We start from the raw sequence: 20,331 nt of genomic DNA, 5'->3' as shown, positions 1-20,331 counted from the left end.
CTTTGTCAGTACTTGGAAGAGAAATATGATTCCTCCCTCCCTCCATTCTCGGTATACCGCCGAGTCCGTGCCAGCCGTAAAGTCTGCGTTACCTCCAATCGGCAGTAATGGGGACGAGTGTCGCTCAAAGCCTTTAAATTTGCAGAGCCAGCACCATGCTCGCTGTAATGGTAAAAATATGGGAGCATAATCCTTCGTGGTAGGTGCTCGCCCCGCCGGGGCATGTAACCAATAGCTAAAATGAAAAGTACTCAGCACCTTGGTCTCTGCAAATGGAAAAGAGAAAAAAGATGTACCCCGAAACCAATCGCTAATGTGTCTCATGCAGCCTGCCACCGAAACTCTCTGTATGCTGTGTATGCCCAGCCCTCCCTTATTCACCAAAAGGTATGTCTGTACAAATGGGACCCGAGACTTCTTACCCCTCCAAAGAAATTTCACCAGTAATCTATGTAGTTTCCTTTCATCTTTTCTCAAAATGAACAGTGACAACACCTGTATCACATACAGCCACTTGGGGACCAAAATCATGTTATACAAAGCGACCTGACCCCACAGGGATAACAGAAGGTGTTGCCACATTTCTAGGGAATGGCCTGTCTCTATCCACAGGGGAGCGAGATTGGTCTTGTGAAGCTATGTCAGCGAGGTCGGTATTCGGACGCCAAGGTATTGGAGATGCTCTAGGGCCCACCTCAGCGGGAATGGCCCTGCCCATGTCGCCCTTACCGAGAGGGGAATCGGCAATGCTTCTGACTTTTGCAAATTCAATTGGAAACCTGAATAGTATCCAAATTCCTCTATATGCTCTAACGCTGCCATGAGAGATCTTTGGGGCTGTGTTAAGACCAGTAGTATATCATCTGCATAGGCCAATACTGTGATGTTGAGCTGAGGTAACTGGACCCCTGCAATTCCCGGGTCCTTTATAATATTATGCAACAGGGGTTCTAAGTATACGAGAAACAGGAGCGGGGACAGCGGGCAACCCTGCCTAGTGCCTCGTCACACCGGGAAGCTTGGAGTACACATCCTATTCACCAGAACTCGGGCCCCGGGGTCGGCATATAACGCTTCCACTGCTTGTAGGTACCACCCAGACAGGCCTATGTAGCGAAGCACTGCAAAGAGATAGTCCCAGTTTACCTGGTCAAAAGCTTTCGTGGCATCCAAGCCCGCCAATAATAAAGGTTGGCCTGTCGATTCAGCATGTGCAACCGCGAGTAAGGCTCTACACACGTTCAGTCCCATGTGTCTCCCCCTCACAAATCCCACCTGATGGTCGCCCACCAAGGTCGGAAGATAGCGGGCAAGCCTTTCCGCTAATACTTTGGCCAAGATCTTTGCGTAGACATTTAGGAGCGAGATCGGGCGGTAAGACCCTGGCAGGTCCGGAGGTTTACATGGCTTGGGTATAAGAACAATTAAAGCTTCATTCGCTCCCCTGGGCAGCCTCCCCTCCACCACGGCCTCCTCGAGATGTAAAGTCAGGGGAACACTCAACTGATTCACTAGCAGTTTGTAATATTCTGTGGAGAATCCATCCAGGCCCAGGGCCTTCCCCAAAGTTAAGGCTTTGATCACCTGTTGTATCTCCCGGGCCTGGAGGGAGGCACACAGTTGGTCTCTAGCTGCCTGCGTTAGTGTTGGGAGGCCCGCATCTCTCAAGTAATCCTCCAGAGACAGTGCATCCCGTGGTGGTTCTTGCTGGTAAATATGGGAAAAATAATCATAGAAGATTTGCTGTATGTCCTTGAGGTGAGACTTACGGGACCCATCCTGCGCCAGCATCGTGGGAATAAACGTCCTATCAGACCAGGCCTTAACCACCCTAGCAAGCAATTTCCCCGGCCGGTTGCCAAATTTATAATATTGGCACCAGCGAGAAAAAGCCTGCTTTGTATGCTCATGAAGCAGGGAGTTCGCGGCCGCTTGATCCGCTATGACATTGTCGTAGCTCGTCTGGGAGGGACACCGGACATGGGTGTGCTTCACCTGTTGGTATTTTCGTTCTAATAGGAGTATCCCCTGAGAGATCCTCTTGTGTCATGCACTCAAGTAACTAATAATCTCGCCCCTCATAACTGCTTTTGAGGTTTCCCAAAACAATGTCGGCTCATCCTTGTGGGCCGCATTCGCTGTCTCAAATAGGTCCCATTTTTGAAGCAGAAACTCACGGAAGTCAGTGTCCCCAAAAAGGGCCGGGAATCTCCAAGATTTGACCCCCCCCCCCTCCCCACTTTGTGGCCCAACATTATATCCGCCCAAACTGGGGTGTGGTCTGAAATTGCCATTGGGCTCATGTCTGTCTGGACTACCTGGGAGAATAGGGATGTAGAGACCAAAATATAGTCAATACGTGACCAAGTCTTGTGGGCCTTTGATAGGTGTGTATAGTCCCGCCTTTGGGGATACAGTAGTCGCCAAGGGTCCACCAAATCTAGCATTTTACACAGGTATGGCAGTCCTTTGCTCCTAGGCAGCACTCCCCACGCCCCGACCGTGGAGCGATCCAGATCTGGATCAAGAACCTGGTTGGAATCACCCGCTACGATCCAGGGGGCGGTATCGTGCTTTAGGCCCAAGTTAATCAGCGCCTGAAAAAACCCGGCATCGTATGTGTTGGGGCCATATATGGCACACAAGAAATATTCCCGCCCTATTATGTTAAGATGGATCAAAACATATTCCCCCCCCCCCACCCCCGGGTCATTCTCCACCAGTCGAGATGTACATGGCAGCCCTCCCCGCCGGGCTCCTGAGGAAGAAAAGTAGCACTCCCCCACCCACCGTTGGTGCATTCATGGGGCTAGCACCCAGTATGGTCTGCACCGGGTGCACATTCAGGGACCCACAGGGGAGATAAAGGTAGCAGTTGCTGTCTTGCCCAGATTGCCCCAAGAGATGATTTTGGGCAGGGACTGGCCGCCGTTCGCAGAGTGTCTAGAAAATAAAAAGGTTATGGTAACCACCCGAGCACAGGCATGGGAGCAACAGGGAACGGAGCCCAGGTTGGACCAAATCTTCCCTTTTCAGGGTGAGGAGGTAGGAGAGCCAGGGAAGACTTGCAAGGCGAGGGCGGACAGAATGGCAGAGAAAAGGGAACGAAGAGAGGCCTTTGACCAGGGCAAGAGGGGAGCTTATCTACCCTGGGAGGCAGGCCGACTAAAAGAGCACTTTCCTCATTTCCCTAGGGAACAGGAGTCTGATCCTACGCTGGAATATGCCTGGGAAAGAGCCCGTAGGGAGGAGGGAAGCCAGGCACTGAGGTTTGTAGTAGAGGAAGGAGTATTGTATAGGGTTAGGCCCACCTGGGAGAAACCAGAGGGAGGGAAGCAATTGGTGGTACCCCGGGCGTTCAGGCCCTTAGTAATACGCATGGCCCATGATCATCCCCTAGGAGGGCATAAGGGGGCCCAAGCCACACTGGGGCAGATACTGGAGCGATTCTACTGGCCCGGGGTGTACAAGGAGGTGGAAGGATACTGTAAGTCCTGTCCGAATTGCCAGAAAATAGCCAATCGCCTCCCACCCCGGGCTCCCTTATGTCCCTTGCCCCGAGTGGGGTGTCCCATAATGCGTATGGCCATGGACATAATTGGCCCAGTTACTAAATCAAAAAAGGGGGTACAAGTATGTACTGGTGGTGATAGATGTCACGCGAAGGCCAGCACAGGGTCCCCCATCAGCACAGGTACTGGACGGAGGCGGGGGACGGTTTTCGACGAGAAGGGGGGTCGACTGGGTCACGGAAGGGGGCTGCAGTGGGCTGTAACACAGGGGGAGGAGTAGGGAAACACGCTCCCTACTCCTCCCCTTGCTTTGGTATCAGCTGTCACTGACGACAGTGCGTTCCTGCCTAGTAGACCACCTACAAGGGAGGCACAGTCCCAGGCACATCCTGTTGGAGGTGAGAATTATTATATAGGATTATTTGCGATCAAGTATTTCGCAAGAAAGGCTTGTAAGCCTTGCCATGATTGCTATTGAGAATGATATATGTGCCCAGTTAGATATCAAAGATTTAATTACTAATTTCGTGAACATGAAAGCACGAAAAGCTAAGTGGTTGTAAACCCTCTATTTGTTCAGCAATCCCACAAAGATGCACTCCATCTTTCAGCTCCTATTTCCTTTGCATCTTGTGCCACACGGGGGGGTGCCAACTGATAGTCTGCAGGGGGGCACCAGAGACCCTAGGCACGGCCCTGGCCGGCAGGCCACAGCTCAAAAAAGGCAAAACCACTGCTACACATCTTCCCTAGGTGTAATGGCAAACAGTTCAAAAAAAATATCTTCCTTTCTCTTTGAGTAGTGCACACAGGAAAAACAATAATCCCTCCCAAAACAACACCCTTTTCACTCTAAGTAGTTCAGCAGCACACAGTTCAAAACAGCTTGAACTCTATGGGGAGATACAAGGGTCCCACCCTTTCTGGGTCACACTTTCACTATCACTGACCCTCCTCCCACATGATCCTTTTCTTCCCCCTTTCAGTCCAGCTGCCATACCAAGAAGTCACCTGCTTCCTCAGCTTTTTCCCCAATGATTGAGCCCGTGCTGCTATGTCCATGGGTTCCTCCAGGCTCTCCCCCTTCTCTCTCTCTCTCCAGCCTCTTGCCACTCCATGGGTTCCTCATCCCACCCTTTTCTCAGCTGTTCCTCTTCCTCCTGATTAACCCCAGGGTACACCTGCCTTGCCTTGTCATGGTTCTCCTCTGGAGGCTGCTGGGGAGGATAGTTTCTACACCAGGGTTTCCCCCCGGGGCTGATGGGTATTGTAGTTCTTTTCTAGCTTCCATTTTTCAGTGGGAAGAAACCCTTTTCTTTTCTCCCTCTGCGGAAGTAGCGCAGGCAAGGCTCTGTCCTGTCTCCCTTTCCTCTGGACCCTCTTCACTTCTTCTTCCACTTCCATTTTATCCACCCTCTCGTCCTCCTTTTCACAAGGTCTATGAAATAATGAGTAGACATGAATTGCTTGTTTACTGTTTCCAAAAATACAAGGCCTAGGGGATCATATGCAATGAAATTACTGAGTAGTAATTTTAAAACAAACTGGAGAAAATATTTCTTCACTCAACATGTAATTAAATTCTGGAATTTGTTGCCAGAGAGCATATGGTAAAACAGTTAGCTTGCGGGGTTTTGAAAAGGTTTCAATAATTTTCTAAAAGAAAAGCTCATAAGCCATTCTTAACATGGACTTGGGAAAATCCACTTCTCTAGGGTAATGCAGCATTGGGGGTGCTGAAATTTTTTTTTACAGGTGATGCATTCCCCTCTCCCCTCCGAGTTCAAGTCCCTCTCTCCCTCCCCTCCCAGTTCCAGTCCCCGTCCTTCCCAGTTCCAGGCCCCCCTCCCTCCCTCAAGTTCCAGGCCTCCCTCCCTCCGAGTTCCAGGCCTCCCTCCCTCCCTCTGAGTTCCAGGCAGGCCCCCCTCCCTCCCTCTGAGTTCCAGACCCTCTTCCCTCCCTCCCTCTGAGTTCCAGGCCCCCTGCCTCTGAGTTTCAGGCCCCCTGCCTCTGAGTTCCAGGTCCCCTCTCCCTCCCTCCCTCCCTCCCTTCACATTCCAGGGGCCTGGCCCCCCTCTCCCTCCCTCTCTCCCTCCCTTCCTTCAAGTTCCAGGGTCCCTCCCCTCAGAATTTTACCCTCCGAATTTTATGTTTCAACGTTTTTTATTAGGTTTCCATCCGGTCATCATCAAACATACTCCATATATTTTCACTATACATCATAAAACAAAACCTGAACATTATAAATCCTCAAAAATATGACATCCAGATATTTTCTTTTTTAACATTTCCTCCCTTCCGCACCCTCCCCCTCCCCCACCCCCTCTTATGCCAGTTCCCCCCTCCCACTTACCCCTTCCCCCCTCTTCTCTCTTCCTTCTCCCTGACTATTCGCCTAGACCTGTACTCTGATAGTCCAGGCGGATTGCTCCCCATCCCCCCTCCCCCTACAAGGCTTATGGGTTAGAAGCTTTACGCAAACAGATATCTACTTTCTTTTCTCTAGGGCTTGATGGTAGTCCTATTAAGGAGCAGACTATGGCCTCTGGGGCTCAGCATATTCAAGTAAGGATCCCAAATCTGTATATAATGGGCATGCCTTTTCGGGGAACCCCTTGCCTTCCTCTCTTCCCAGGTTGCTAACAAATGCACCTGGTTCCTCCAGTGCCAATATGCCGGCGCTTCCGGCACCGTCCAGTACTGTAATATAGTCTTCCGAGCTACCAAACTCAGTTTTCTGCATAAAGTTTGTGCCCCTTCTATCGATTCAAAAGAATGCACCGATCCTTTGTGTGTAATTTTTAACACCGCAGGATAAATCAGGGCAAAACAGATTTTCCAGGAAAGAAGCTTAGTGCAAAGCGGCGAAAAAGCGCGTCTACGCCCCACCACTCCAGCAGAATAGTCTTGAAAACATAAAATCCTTTTATTGTCATAAATCAAGGGATGATCCAGACGTGAAGATCTCAATATAAATTGCTTATGTGCAAAGTTTAATACTCTCAGGATGATCAACCTAGGTTTGCCCATAGTGGTGTTCCGGGGTCCCAATCTGTGGGCTGTCTCCACTCTTACTGGCCCCATATCAGCTGGAAATGCAATTACCTCTGTGAGCCAGTGCTCCAGTGTAGTTGTCAGTGTTCTGTCCTCCACAGTCTCTGGGAACCCCACCAAATGCAAATTATTTCTTCTGGTGTTCCGGGGGTCCCAATCTGTGGGCTCCCTCCACTCTTACTGGCCCCATATCAGTTGGAAATGCAATTACCTCTGTGAGCCAGTGCTCCAGTGTAGTTGTCAGTGTTCTGTCCTCCACAGTCTCTGGGAACCCCACCAAACGCAAATTATTTCTTCTGGAGAGATTCTCCAAATCCTCCTCTTTTTGCTCCAGGGCGTCCACTTTTTTGGGGAGATTTTTTTGTGTGTCTTCAACCTCTGTCACTCTGTCTTCTACCGCGCTGGTTCTAGCTTGAAAGGCTACACATTCCCGCGTTAGATCTTCAATGCGGGTATGTAGCTGCTCCAATTTGGTTCTGATTGGCGTGAACCTTCTCTCCAACATCTCCTCCATTACTGCCGACATTTCCGACGTTATTTCGGCCACCCACGCTGAAGATACTGACGAGCCTGCGGAACTTGAGGGGGCCGCCATCTTGGATTCCAGCGGTTTATTCCAGAGCTTGTCTTTCTGCCCTGTTTTCGCCGCCATCGCCTCGATATTAGCTGCGCTAATTGTATCCAGGGTATGCCTCCTCTGTTCCGATTGTATGTCTCGTTATTTGCAGGGTCTAAACATGACCCGATTCTCGAGGGGCTAGGCCAGGGCTGGAGAGTCAATCACTCCCGACTGCTCTCCCGCATGACGTCCATGTCTCCTACCCTCCGAATTTTAAAGGTCATCGATCTGGTTATTCTTACCTCAGGTTATGGCGGCGGCTAAGGGCAAGGCTGGCTGGCCGCTGGCACACACATGACACGCACACATAGACCAGACGCTGCAGCCTTGTCGTCGACTCGGGGTTATGGTGGCGGCTGCAAGCGGAGAAGGCGGCAGGCTGCAGTAGCAGTAAAAAAAGCTGCGTGCAGCGTGCAGGAGGAGGATCAGACACATCAGCTGATCAGGCGCTGGCTGGCATGCACACAGACACTGCCTGTAGCCTGCCTGCGTCAGCCCACGCCACGTGCGTGATACTCAGAGCCACAGAGGAGTCAGGAGGACAAGGACAGGTTATGTGATGACCCGAAGACCGAAACCCGGACAAATCCAGGAAATGAAGAAACCCGCCCCGACTCCCGACGGCGCCCTCAAAAAGAGGACATGTCCGGGGAAATCCGGACATATGGTAACCCTAGAGAGGAGGATAGGACACCCCCTAGCCCTGCCTGCCAGCCTGTTTGTCCGCAAATCTGGACAAACAGGCAGGCTGGCAAAATCCACCTGCTTGCCCGGCTGTCAGGGCCTTGCCTAGGGTCTCCGGCGCCCCCCTGCAGTTGGCCTCTCCGGCGCCCGCCCCCCCCCCCCCCCCCCCCCCCGAAAACGAGCGCTACACTACCCGCGCTCTTCTCCTCAGATCCTTTTTTTTTTTGTTTGTTTAAATTTACCTCTCCAGCGTGTGGCAGCGTTAGTGAGAAGGAGGCGGCACTCCCCCGCCCCGACGTGTCTTCCCTTCGCTGTGTCCCGCCTTCTTCTGACGTCAGAAATGACGTCAGAAGAAGGCGGTACCGAGCGAAGGGAAGACACGTCGGGGCGGCCGGGGGAGCGCCGCCTCCTCCTCACTAACGCTGCCTACGCTGCCGCGCGCTGGAGAGGTAAATTAAAAAAAAAAAAAAAGGATCTGGGGAGAAGAGGGCGAGGTAAGCATGGTGCGGCGGGGCGCCATCCTCTGCTGCCATGCTTACCTCGCTTACCGCGTCGGCACGGCCCTGCCGGCTGTGTCCTCAAAAAAGAGGACATGTCCGGGTAAAACCGGATGTATGGTAACCCTATGAGGTAGAGCACCATGTCTGGCTGTGTAGGTCTGTATTTTTTGATGTGTGTTTAAGTGTAACCCAAAAGTGTGTAAAATAAATGTATATATATACCTGACTACCACATCACCAACCCAAATCTCTGCCTACATTCCCCCTCCTCTCACATTTCTGATTGTAGCAGACAAGAGTCTGAGGAGAAGCAGTAGGGACTATCAAATAAAAGCATTAGAAAATTAAGAATGATAGAACACAAGTTCACTAGTAGGACTGAGAGCACACATGAGCAGTGGTTAAAGGCAGGGAAAACTACCAGATGAACTTCTGATGAAAGAGAATCAAGGAAGGTAATATAAGCAAAGTACAGTCTTGACAAGCCAGGAAATGCTCTAAATTACAAAAATTCAAGCACTAGCAGCTAAAATGTGCTGGAGATTGGAAAAGGAATAGAGCTTAAAATAAGCTTTTGGAAGAGTGAATACAAAACCGAAAGTAACAGTTCAGGAAGTAGTGGGAGTGCCTTTTCTCATAAAATGAAACTGAAGTTCTGGACTGAAGTTCATTACGCCTTCCTCCCCTTGTTTATCTAGTTCACTTCTGTTTCTATAAATATGAGTTGTAGTAAAACAATTATTCTTCAGTACGGTTTGTTAAACTAAGTAATTATACTCTTTTATTCCTTTTCAAACCAGGAAGATTTCCCTTAAAATCAGAGCAAATAAAGGTAGACAAATGCTGTGATACTTTTTTATTGAAGGATGTTTTCTATTTAATTGTCTCCTTAAGCTGTCTTTTCTTACTGCAGATCCATGGGAACGTAAAGACCTAAAATCCAAGAAGAAGCAAACTAAATCGCTGCTTATAGCTGCAGTGAAAAGAATCTGTGAAGAGGTAAGATTTTGTTCTGCTTCATCAATGCTCATTGGATAAACTCTTTCATAACATCATTGACCCATTCTGTTACTAGTAAATTTTAATACTATTCAAATAAATAACCATAGCCAGGGCCGGTCAAACCCAGTAAGTGGGGTAAGCACCGCAGGGGGGCGCCTGCCTTCAAGGGCGGCACTGCGCCACCATACCACGCTGCCCTTGGGGTTTAAATCTTTTATTTACCTCCGTCCCAGCGTCCGCGTCATTTCAAAGCCCTGCCTGTCTCTAGCCTTCCCTCCCTTCGTGAGTTTGTTCCCACAGAGTCCCGCCTTCTGACATCATTTCCTCATGGGCGGTACTCTGCAGGAATGAAATCACAAAGGGAGGGAAGGCTAGAGACGGGCAGGGCTTTGAAATGACGCGGCCGCTGGGACGGAGGTAAATTAAAAAAGACTTAAACCACGTAGGGTGGCAAGAAGAAAAAGGGGGATGTTGGGGGGAGAAGAGGGCGGGCAGGTGGCCATAAATGGGATGGGGATGGGGGCGAAGGAGAATCATTGGACAGGGTGGGAGAAGAGAGAAAGGAGATGGGGGGCGCCAACTGATAGTCTGCGGGGGGCACCAGAGACCCTAGGACCGGCCCTAACCATAGCCGATAAGAATACCTGCGAACAACGCAAAAGTGTTGTTTATAGAATAGCATTCATATTAAAAGAATGCTTTCCATTGAATTGTTACGTTCAGTCCTCTTGATTCTAAATTATTCAGTCTAAAAATCAATTTGTGCACCAAACAAATTAATTTCTTCCCCCTGTGCCCTCCCCTTGGATTTTCCTTCACTATCAATAGCAAAACATTGTAGTTCATTAAATTGATGGTTCATAGTACTGCAGTGGGTAACCATCCAGCATATTTTCGAAAGAGAAAGACGACCATATTTCGACCCAAATTGGGAGATGGGCGTCCGTTTCCCGTGGGCGTCCAAATCAATATAATCAAAACCCGAATTTTGTCGTCCTCAACTGCAGTCCGTCACGGAGATGAACAAAGATCAAGGGGGCGTGGCGAAGGCGGGACTGGGGTGTGGTTATCGGCCGAGGAGAGATGGGCATCTTTAGCTGATAATCGAAAAATGAAGGGCGTTTTTGACGAGAATCTGGTCTGCTTTATTTGGACCCTTTTTTTCAGGTCCAAGTCCAAAAAAAGTGCCCCAACTGACCAGATGACCACCTGAGGGAATCGGGATCACCTTCCCTAACTCCCCCAGTGATCACTAACCCCCTCCCACCAAAAAAACCCCACTTTACAAACTTTTTTCCCAGCCTGTATGCCAGCCTCAAATGCCGTACCCACCTCCATGACAGCAGAATGTGTTCTATCCTCTTGACAGCCTTTCCCTGGTTCTGATGTGCGTGTCGGGTGAGTGTGACACCTTTCTGTTAAGGGCACTGCAGAGTCACATCAGCAATGCATTGTGGTGGGTGTAGGGTATTGGGCTCCGTGATTCCACTAGCTTGTGTTAAATGCTCACGATGTTGGTAGTTGGTAGGCTCTACTCCCATGGTGCTTTCCCCTCTGCTTACTGGGTCAGAGTGTGCCCTGTTTTGTTTCCGGTAGTCCATGAGGTAGTAGCCATTTGTGTAAGACAGTTTTAAATCCCTTTAATGTGTTAGCCACGTTACAGCACTTAGAGGCAGATGCAGCAACCAAACGTAAAAAAATCAAAATCGTTAAAGTCCCTAACGATTTTTAAAAAACGAAGAATGCACCAAAAAAAAAAGTCACACATGCTCAGATCGGTATTCAAACGTACAATGTATCAAAGAATCACAATACACATCGGTAATCGGCCCCTAAATCATGCGCAGAGCAGCCAAGCGTTTTGCTGGCTGCTCTGCGCATGCTGCAAACGTAAAAACAAACAAAAAAAAAAGCCACAACACATACACGTGGCTACCCGGTCAGCAAAATCCAAAAACAAAGGAGCGTCCTGTATGAACGGCCTTGCCCCCCCCCCCCCCCCCCCCCCCCGCTGCTCCCCACTTTTCGCCCCTACGTCAGAAGGAGGCGGGGCCTAGGCCAGGGAAGAAGAGACGTCATGGAGACTCTACAACCAACACAATAGATCTTCCTGCCCGTGCAGCGCTTCAGAAAGAGGTGAGAGGCGCTGCTCGGGTCGTTAATAGGGAGGGGGGTCTCGGTGGAGGAAGGGAGCGGCGTAGTCGACCTCAGGGGGGGCAGCGGGGGCGGGGCACGGGGCAGAAGAATGACGGGAGGCGGAGTTAGCTCTGCAGAACACAGGAACAGGAAGGGAAGGGAGGGGGACCGGGGCAGCTAGCATTTTGCTTTTTCGGGGGGGGGGGGGGGGCAGCGGGGGGGGGGGGCAAGGCCGTCCATACAGGACGCTCCTGATGAGCGCCCTTGCCCCCTCCCGATCCTTTTTTTATTTTTTTTATTTGATGTGTTTTCTGACGTCCTTTGGACCAATCACAGCGCTTTTAGCTCTGCTAATGCGCTGGGATTGGCTCAAAGTTTGTTTATTTTTTCACTTAATGATTTTTCCTGGCACAGAGCTGTCCTAACGAGAGGTCCAGACCTCTCGTTAGATTTCCTGCCTTTTTCCTGCGTAAAGGCAATCGGAAAAGGTTAGTGCATGTCGTTTCAATGGGGTTTTCACACTAATTGCTCATCTCCATTCCGTTTTCGTTAGCTGCTGGCTTCCTCGGTAAAAGCCCTTTGATGCATGCAACGGATCAAATTTTCCTCGTTGGAGGGTCATTAAAGGCTCATTTAGCTTTAGTGCATCTGCCTCTTAGTTCTTACCTTGAATGTTGCTGAAAGAGGGCATTGTACACCATTCTGCCAGCTTGGACCTACTGCTAATCTCAGTACCAGCGAGACTCGTTGCCAGTGGGGCACAACCTCTGATCTGCAATTAACTGTGAGTAAACGTGCTTATTCAAATAAAGGACTTTTTCAGCGAGATTAGTCTTCACACCTGAAGACTAATCTCGCTGAAAACATCCTTTATTTGAATAAGCACGTTTACTCACAGTTAATTGCAGTTAATTGCAGATCAGAGGTTGTGCAGATCAGGTGTGAACTGCTGTGCCAAGATTATACAGCAGCAACAAGTCCTGTCCCTGGAGCACCTTTAGTGGGTACTGCAGTGCACTTCAGGCAGGCAGACCCAGGCCCATCCCCCCCCCCCCCCCCCCCCCCCCACCCGTACCACTTGTGGTGGTAAATGGGAGGCCTCTAAAACCCACTGTACCCACATGTAGTTGCCCCCTTCACCCCTAAGCGCTATGGTAGTGTTGTACATTTGTCCCACCCACGACCAAATGGCTTGGATTAGGACGTTTCTGAGCTGGACGTTTTTAGTTTCCATTATCGCTAAAAAAAAACAAAAAAAAACGTCCATCTCAGAAAGGACCAAATCCATGGCATTTGGTCCATCCAAACCGTGTTTTCGAAATGCAAGATGGATGCCCATCTTTTTCGATAATACGGTCTGTCCCACCTCTTCACATACCCGTTTTCGGACATAGACGCCCATGGAGATGGGCATTCGCGTTCGATTATGTCCCTCTATGGGATGGGAGCTTCTTGTTTTTTATGTGCATGGCAAGACCTATGCTTGTTAATACTTGTTTTTAATGCACTAGTTGCTTTACCAACATAAAAGTTTGGGCATGGGCACCAAATGATATATACTACATAGGTACTGCTGCAGTCTGTATAATTTTTCAAACTGTATATACGACCATTCGTATGTCCTGCACCTGTGTTCTGTTCCTTCACTTTGAAAGGGGCAGGTATGGCATGGATGGCTGCTGGGTAAGTACCTGTTCCCCAAAACATCACATACCTGCAAACCCATCAAAGTGATATTGATAGTGATATGAAACCTTCTCTGTAACATAATCTCTGGACCAATAAAATTGTCCAAAACAATACTGTATGTTACGTATATCTATTCCACACCTCTGTAGCATGGACACTGGAACAGAAATATCTAGGGCACTTGGCAGCACCACCAATCTGTTTTCCCTTGCCATACCTCCACATCACATATATCTTTTTCCCTGTGTACATGATAGCGAAGTGCCCCAGGCTGCCCTCATTGTCCAAACAGTCTCCAAGTCCCCACCCCCACCCACCTACCTATAAGACATCTCTCTATTACAGGCCTAAAACTGTAACCTCCCTGATCCTAATCTCAACTCTCCAGGAACACATTGAGGGGCATAATCGAACGTCGCCGGCCAAATAGATTGCCGGTGATCTCTGTTGGCGGTGGCGCTACAGCTGGCCGGAACTGTATTATCGAAAAAGATGGCCGGCCATCTGTTTTTCAATAATACGGTTTAGCCCAGCCAAATGCCGTGGAGTTCGCCGGGTTTGAGATGGCCGGGTTTGTTTTTCAGAGATAATGGAAAGTTATGTCAGCCATCTCAAACCCCGGCCAAATTCAAGGCATTTGGCCGTGGGAGGAGCCAGCATTTTTAGTGCACTGGCCCCCCTGACATGCCAGGACACCAACCAGCCACCCTAGGGGTCACTGCGGTGGACTTCAGAAAAGCTCCCACGTGCATAGCTCCCTTACTTTGGGAGCTGTGCCCCCAACCCCCCCCCCCCCCCCCCCAAACCCACAAATGTACTGCACCCACTAAAATTGCTCCAGGGACCTGCATACAGCCTCTAGGACTTATTGCTGCTGTATAACTTTGGCACACCAGTTCACACCTGAAGACTAATCTCTCTGAAAACGTTCTTTCTTGAAATAACCACGTTTACTCACAGTTAACTGCAGATCAGAGGTTGTGCCCCACTGGCAAAGAGTCCCCTGGTACTAAGATTAGCAGTAGGTCAGAGCTGGCACAATAGTGTACAATGCCCTCTTTCAGCACCATTCAAGGTAAGAACTACGTTCTCTAACGTGGGTAACACAGGAAAGGGAACTAAAACTGGCTTACAAAAATGGCCACTACCGCATGGACTACAACAGGAAACAAAACAGGGCACACTCTGACCCAGTTAGCAGGGAGGGAAAGCACCATAGGAGTAGAGCTCAATACCCTACACCCACCACAATGCATTGCTAATGTGACTCTGCAGGGCACCTAACAGAAAAGGTGTCACACTCACCCGAGAGCCACATCGCAACCAGGGAAAGGCTGTCGGAGGATACAACACATTCTGCTGTCATGGAGGTGGGTATGGCATTTGAGGCTGGCATACAGGCTGGCAAAAAAGGTTTTTAGTATTATTTTTTTAGTTTGGAAGGGGATTGGTGACCACTGGGGGAGTATGGGGAGGTCATACCCCATTCCCTCCAGTGGTCATCTGGTCAGTTGGAGCACCTTTTTGAGGCTTGGTTGTGAAAATAAAAGGACCAAGTAAAGCCGGCGAAATACTGCTTAACGCCGCTTTTTTTTCCATTATCGGCGAAAGCCGGCCATCTGGTAGCCACGCCCATGCCCGCCCATGTCCCGCCTTCGCTAATCTACCAACACACCCCCTTGAACTTTCGCCGGCGAAGCGACGGGAAAGCGGCGATGCTGTCAAAAATGCCACTTTTGATTATACCGATTTCGCCGCTTTTAAGAAATCGCCGGCCATCTCCCGATTTGTGTCGGAAGATGGCCAGCGATCACTTTCGATTATAAACTGGATTGCCTACACACATAACCTACAGATTACAGGTGGAGGCAGAGGAGCGTGTCTTTTCTCTGTTTTTGTAATGTAGTACACTCCATTTCCAGAGCCAGAAACATAACAACTAAGCTCCTAGTGGCAGGACCCATTCAATGTTGCACACCATTTGTTTCCTTCCCCTCTGCAAATATCATTTCTCTGTCCTATGGCTGGGGCACAACTTTGAATAGCACAATATGATAGAAAACCCATGTCCATACCCTGGCTAAGCGCATGGAGTCAGACACCTAAAAATGTGCCAGTATTGCAGGTGGCACTATAGTTATATACCAGAGTATGTCACGTCTTGCTAACAGTCATGACATCATGTGTAAGCAGGCCACTGGTGCACAATGATGCATCACATGTGTATAATTTATTTATATTCTCTGATATTTTCTTTTTTTTACATTTTTAACTTTATTGAACCCTTTCAAACAATAGAGAACACAAATAGCTTCCTAATTCCTGTACCTCCTTTTATTAAAAAGTTGATTATGCGAGTTTAATTTTTCTTTTGATGTATGTATTTGTTTTTTTACCCCACTGATTTCTGTACAAGTGGGTACTTGAGCATGTACTTTGAAACTTATATGTATAAAATAATGAGAATAATTCTTGGTACCTATGATGGTAAAACACTTCAGACCAAGCTTATATATTCTTAGTGTATCATTCAGCTTTGAGTATGTGATAGAGGATAATGAAGATAGATTTGGCCTATGAAATACGAATATAAAAATTACTTTTTAATAATTTTATCTATGTTGCAGACAGTGGTGCTCACAGAATGAAGACAATATGGGGAGTGCCCAAAGAAAAGAATTTGATAATACTAATATTCCTAAAATCAGAAACCCTGACTGGATGTCATCAATCCCAGATGGAAGGTACATCTCTGATCTCTCCATTCCTGGAACTCATAATACTCTGAGTCTGTATGGTTATAACCTTTTTCAGTGCCATAGCTGGTGCCTCTATACACAGTACGAGGCTGGGATACGATTTGTTGATCTACGCTGTAGGCATTTTCATAACAGCCTACCTATCCACCATGATCTGCAATTCCAGCATTACCACTTCAAAAACGTTTTGAAAGACACTATTAATTTTTTGTACCATCATCCACGGGAAACCATCATTATGCATGTCAAGGAAGAATATAAAGCTGCCAATAACACAGAAAGCTTCTCTGATACTGTAGCCCACTATATCCAGGAAGTTGAAAGCTCTTGGTTCTGGAAATCAACTGCTATACCTACCATGAGCCAAGCAAGAGGAAAGATCATCATCCTGCAGAATTTTGGTGGTCCTCAGATGGGAATCCCTTACAATACCTTTTGTATAGCAGATGCATATCATGTACCAACATTATTTGCTATAGGTTGGAAATGGTCCACTATTGAAGAGAATTTAAATTCAGCTCGATATGGTGACTGTATGCAAATGTATCTAACATTCTGTTCAGGATCCAGTTTAGGAGCCTATCCCAATGCTGTGGCTGACAGGATAAACTATCGTCTTTATAATTATCTGGAGAGTAAAGCAGAGAAGGTCAGATGGGGAATTATAGCTCTGGATTTCCCAGGTGCTGAGCTGGTCCAACTAATTATAAAGAGCAATTAGATACAATAACTAAATCATAGTCATAAATTTTCATCAAGTGTTTTAGAAGACTGTATTGTGTTTATTGGCATAGCCAGATGATTGATGAACTTAAGTGGGTGGGCACCAAATTCTCTCCCTGTCTCCCCCACCCCCCACCCCCACATGCAAAATATAAATACCAGAGCTGGCAGAAATCTCCAGGTGAAGACTTCCTCTTCCTTTCCTGCTCTGACATCCAGAACTCTTCCAAGGTCTGCAGCCAGTGGCACTGTCCCCGAGCTGCTGCCACCACTGCTGACCCATGCCCATGAATGCTTGGTTTTCCTGCATACATGAAAACTGAGCATGCTTGTGGGGGAGGGGGGCAGCAATAGCAGCAACAGCAGTTTGAGGATACAGCCAGCTGAAGACCACCTCCTTTGGTCTGGCAGCCTGGAGAGCCCTGGCTGCCAGACCAAAGGAGGTGGTCTTCAGCTGCCACAGCTTGGGGATCCCTGCCAGCCACAGCAAGGGTAATGGCTAATTTTAGTGGATCTGAGCCCAAACTGGGGGGCAGGGGACACAGCCCCCCCCCCCCCCCCCCCCCCCCCCCCCCCCCCCCCCCCCCCCATTGTGATGCTACCAATTGTGTTCAATACAAAAAGGAAGTGCATTTCTGTTTTTATTTCTTCAGTGTTGCAGTACTTGCCATGTTTCAATTTTGGTGTTCATATTTCTATTTTTCTAATTTCTGATCCCTTGTTCAGTATTTGGTGAAGGCCTGTCTGTGTTTTGTGTGTGAAAAAGTCATTTAAAGCTGTTTCCTATGTGGCAGCAGTTGTGGGTAGGGAGATTGGGGGAGAGGGCCCCATCCTTAATTTCTGCCCTGGGGCCCAGTCTGCCTAAAACTGGCCCTGGTCTGGATTCTATACCAATGATATACTCAAAATTGCCAGTCCTCATGAACCCTCTATATATCAATATGCTATATTTCTGATAAACAATGGACATATGGCCTCATCTATATATAAGAATCTTCTCTCACATCAATACAAGCATAATCACATGCTCAAAGAGTCATGGGAAGTAGATACTAACCAACGAATCTCAAAATCCACACAGGTTAATTTTTGGAAATCCTTGATTAGGCCATTATCTTTAGCTAATCTTATGCAATCAATGTTTTTTTATACCATAGAGCTGTATGGACACCCCGGAAACTCCAAAGTGCCAAATTAGCAACATCAAATATATGTTGGCACTGTCAAACACATATAGGAACACTTGTTCACATGATTTATGAATGTGAAAAGATTAAGCCATTTTGGCAATCTATCTAGAAAATCATTTGTTGTATATTCAAAATAAATATTCATATTTCCACATCACTAATAATGTTTAAATCTTGTTCACCTGATGCTTGTATATCAGATCATTATAAACCATTATTTGATGTTTTAGTTACCATTGGACAACATATGATTCTAGCAAATTGGAAAAATGCCTTGTTACTAAATGAACACTTTTGGTGGCAGTCCGTCCTGCTTTATCACAAGCTTGAATTTGCCTCTGCATGCCTCACTGAAGCACTTAGCAAAAAGACTCTGATATGGTCTCCTCTCGTTGACTATACTCAATCTCTACAATAAGCATTTTATGTGATATTGAGAGACATCTCTTCAAATGCATAGTTCTATGTATTTTTTTTTTTTACTGCCTTTGTTTGTTATTCATTAATTGAAAATTCAATAAAATTTCTGGAAAAAAAAATATCCAGGTCTAATTGAGCCTGCGGCTTTAAAACTGATGATCACCATGGGCTAAATATCGCCTACCCTATCAAAAAATCAAGATAAGCTGTTTCCCTCTTATGGCTTCTTTCACGCATAGCTGCTTTGCTTCAGTCCACAGTGTACTAAATTTTAAATATTGCATGACAAATATAAATAGTTTCTCATCTGAATTTGATCCATTTACATTCCATTGAGTTACCTCTATGTTCTCAAAGCTGACTTCCTAGACTCCCTGGCTTATTTTGAAACCATCTTGTATCAATATTAACTTTTATAAGAACAATTTTAAATACTGACCCTACTTCTATCAACATCTTATTTATCACTGTGCTTCTGACTTTAAATCATGTGTTCCATTGCCATTGCCTGTTTGTTTTTTTTTACTGTTTTCAAATAAAGAAGTTACATATTTAATGTGGGAAGAATCTTAATTTCCCACTGGACGTGGTCATGTTTCCAATTTCAAGTACTCAAGATTTTACATTGCCTAGGCACAGGTGTAACAGCTAAGAGTCCTATTTCATGAAGGCCTTTTTTAGGTTCAAGGAAGTGTGTTTAATCTCACTTAGGGGGGGTCTTTTACTAAAGATTATTCATATGGGTCCTGCTGCAGATAACATGCATTCATCTGTAGTATAAGACCCCCTTAGATGTTTTAATAAAAAGCTACCTGTGTATACATATGTTCTCCGTGGACAGTGTGATCATCTAGCCACACAGTTGAAGTGACGTCAGGGTGACGTTACCGACCCGGGCTTCCAATAGCACAGAAAACTCTAAGAGCTCTCTGCGCATGCACGAACATTCCCGCCCGTAGTATAGTATAAATAGCTGACACGCCTCCCTGTCAAACCAGTTTTTTCCGCGGTACAGTTACGACCCGCTGCTCTTCTTAGATTCTCCTCATAATTTTTCTTCTTTATTTTCTCAGTTTTTCTTAGTCTTGTGACCAAAATGTCACAGAAACCAGGTTTTAAAACCTGTTCTAGTTGTTCGGGAAAGATGTCAGTCACGGACCCGCATGTTCAATGTCTCCGATGTCTGGGGCAGCAGCATATACCGGCAGATTGTGCTGACTGTCAGAAGATGTCAGACAAATCCTTGCAAATTCGTCTTTTAAAGTTGCAGGATCTCTCAAGGTCTACCTCTGCCTCTGATATTTCTACTTCAACAAAAAAGAAGGCAAAGACTAAGTATATTCTCAAGCCGGTACAGGTATCAGCTGTTTCTCTCTTTGATGTGCCTGCAGATTCTGTATTCCCCCCTGCTGCTATGTCCGGGGGGATAGGATCAGGGTATTCCCGACGGACAGTCAAAATTGGATGCTTCTGTGAGCTCCAATAGTACTGCAGGGACCCAGCAGAGTAATCGGCAAGAACGGCAACCTTTGTCAGCTGATTCCATCACTGCTCCGCTTCGACAGTTGGAGTCAGTGATATTGATTCCAAGTAATTTCTCGACACCGAGCAGGCATCAGGTTACCAACAGCTCGGTTCACTCGGCTTCCTCTACTTCTAACAGCTGTTCTCCTTTTCCTAAGAAAAGAAGGAGATGTCACTGTTCTGCAGTCTCTAGAAGCAGGGCATCTGTTTCACGTCATAAGAGAGGGCATCAGAGCCGTCATACAAGTACTCGATGCCGGGGGTGTCAATCTTCTAGTACCAGTTACTCGAGATCCAGACGATCAACTGTGCTTCCTGATGCACCTTTGAATACTAGCTCTTCTTCTCATCAACCAGTTCCTGTGCCTTCAGTTTCAGATCAGACTTGTCTCTTCAGGTTTTTACAATTATTGACTAAGTTTCTAAAACAGCATACGCCAGCTGTACCAGACTCTTCAAGGTCTCTTAATGAGGGACAATCCTTGAATAATCATAGTAACATAGTAAATGACGGCAGAA

General features: G+C 47.3%; 1 protein-coding gene across 2 annotated transcripts in view; it reads left to right on the top strand.

Moving 5' to 3' along the window:
- LOC115474224 (1-phosphatidylinositol phosphodiesterase-like) overlaps nucleotides 1-17,227 on the top strand; it is a 40,667-nt gene extending 23,440 nt beyond the window's left edge. Inside the window, exons 1-3 of one of the 2 annotated variants that reach the window (XM_030209600.1) lie at nucleotides 8,818-9,201; nucleotides 9,283-9,368; nucleotides 15,824-17,227. In XM_030209600.1, the coding sequence (XP_030065460.1) occupies nucleotides 15,852-16,676 (825 nt within the window). In that variant the 5' untranslated portion in view covers nucleotides 8,818-9,201; nucleotides 9,283-9,368; nucleotides 15,824-15,851 and the 3' untranslated portion in view covers nucleotides 16,677-17,227. Of the gene's footprint in view, nucleotides 1-8,817; nucleotides 9,202-9,282; nucleotides 9,369-15,823 lie in introns of those variants that run through there. The other variant, XM_030209601.1, reaches the window with a different exon arrangement.
- The last annotated feature ends 3,104 nt before the right edge of the window (nucleotides 17,228-20,331 follow it).

The sequence above is a fragment of the Microcaecilia unicolor genome, chromosome 7 (genome assembly GCF_901765095.1).
Source record: "Microcaecilia unicolor chromosome 7, aMicUni1.1, whole genome shotgun sequence".
NCBI lineage: Eukaryota > Metazoa > Chordata > Amphibia > Gymnophiona > Siphonopidae > Microcaecilia > Microcaecilia unicolor.
The sequence above is the reverse complement of the archived record's forward strand: the minus strand, read 5'-3'. Positions and strand labels throughout refer to the sequence as shown.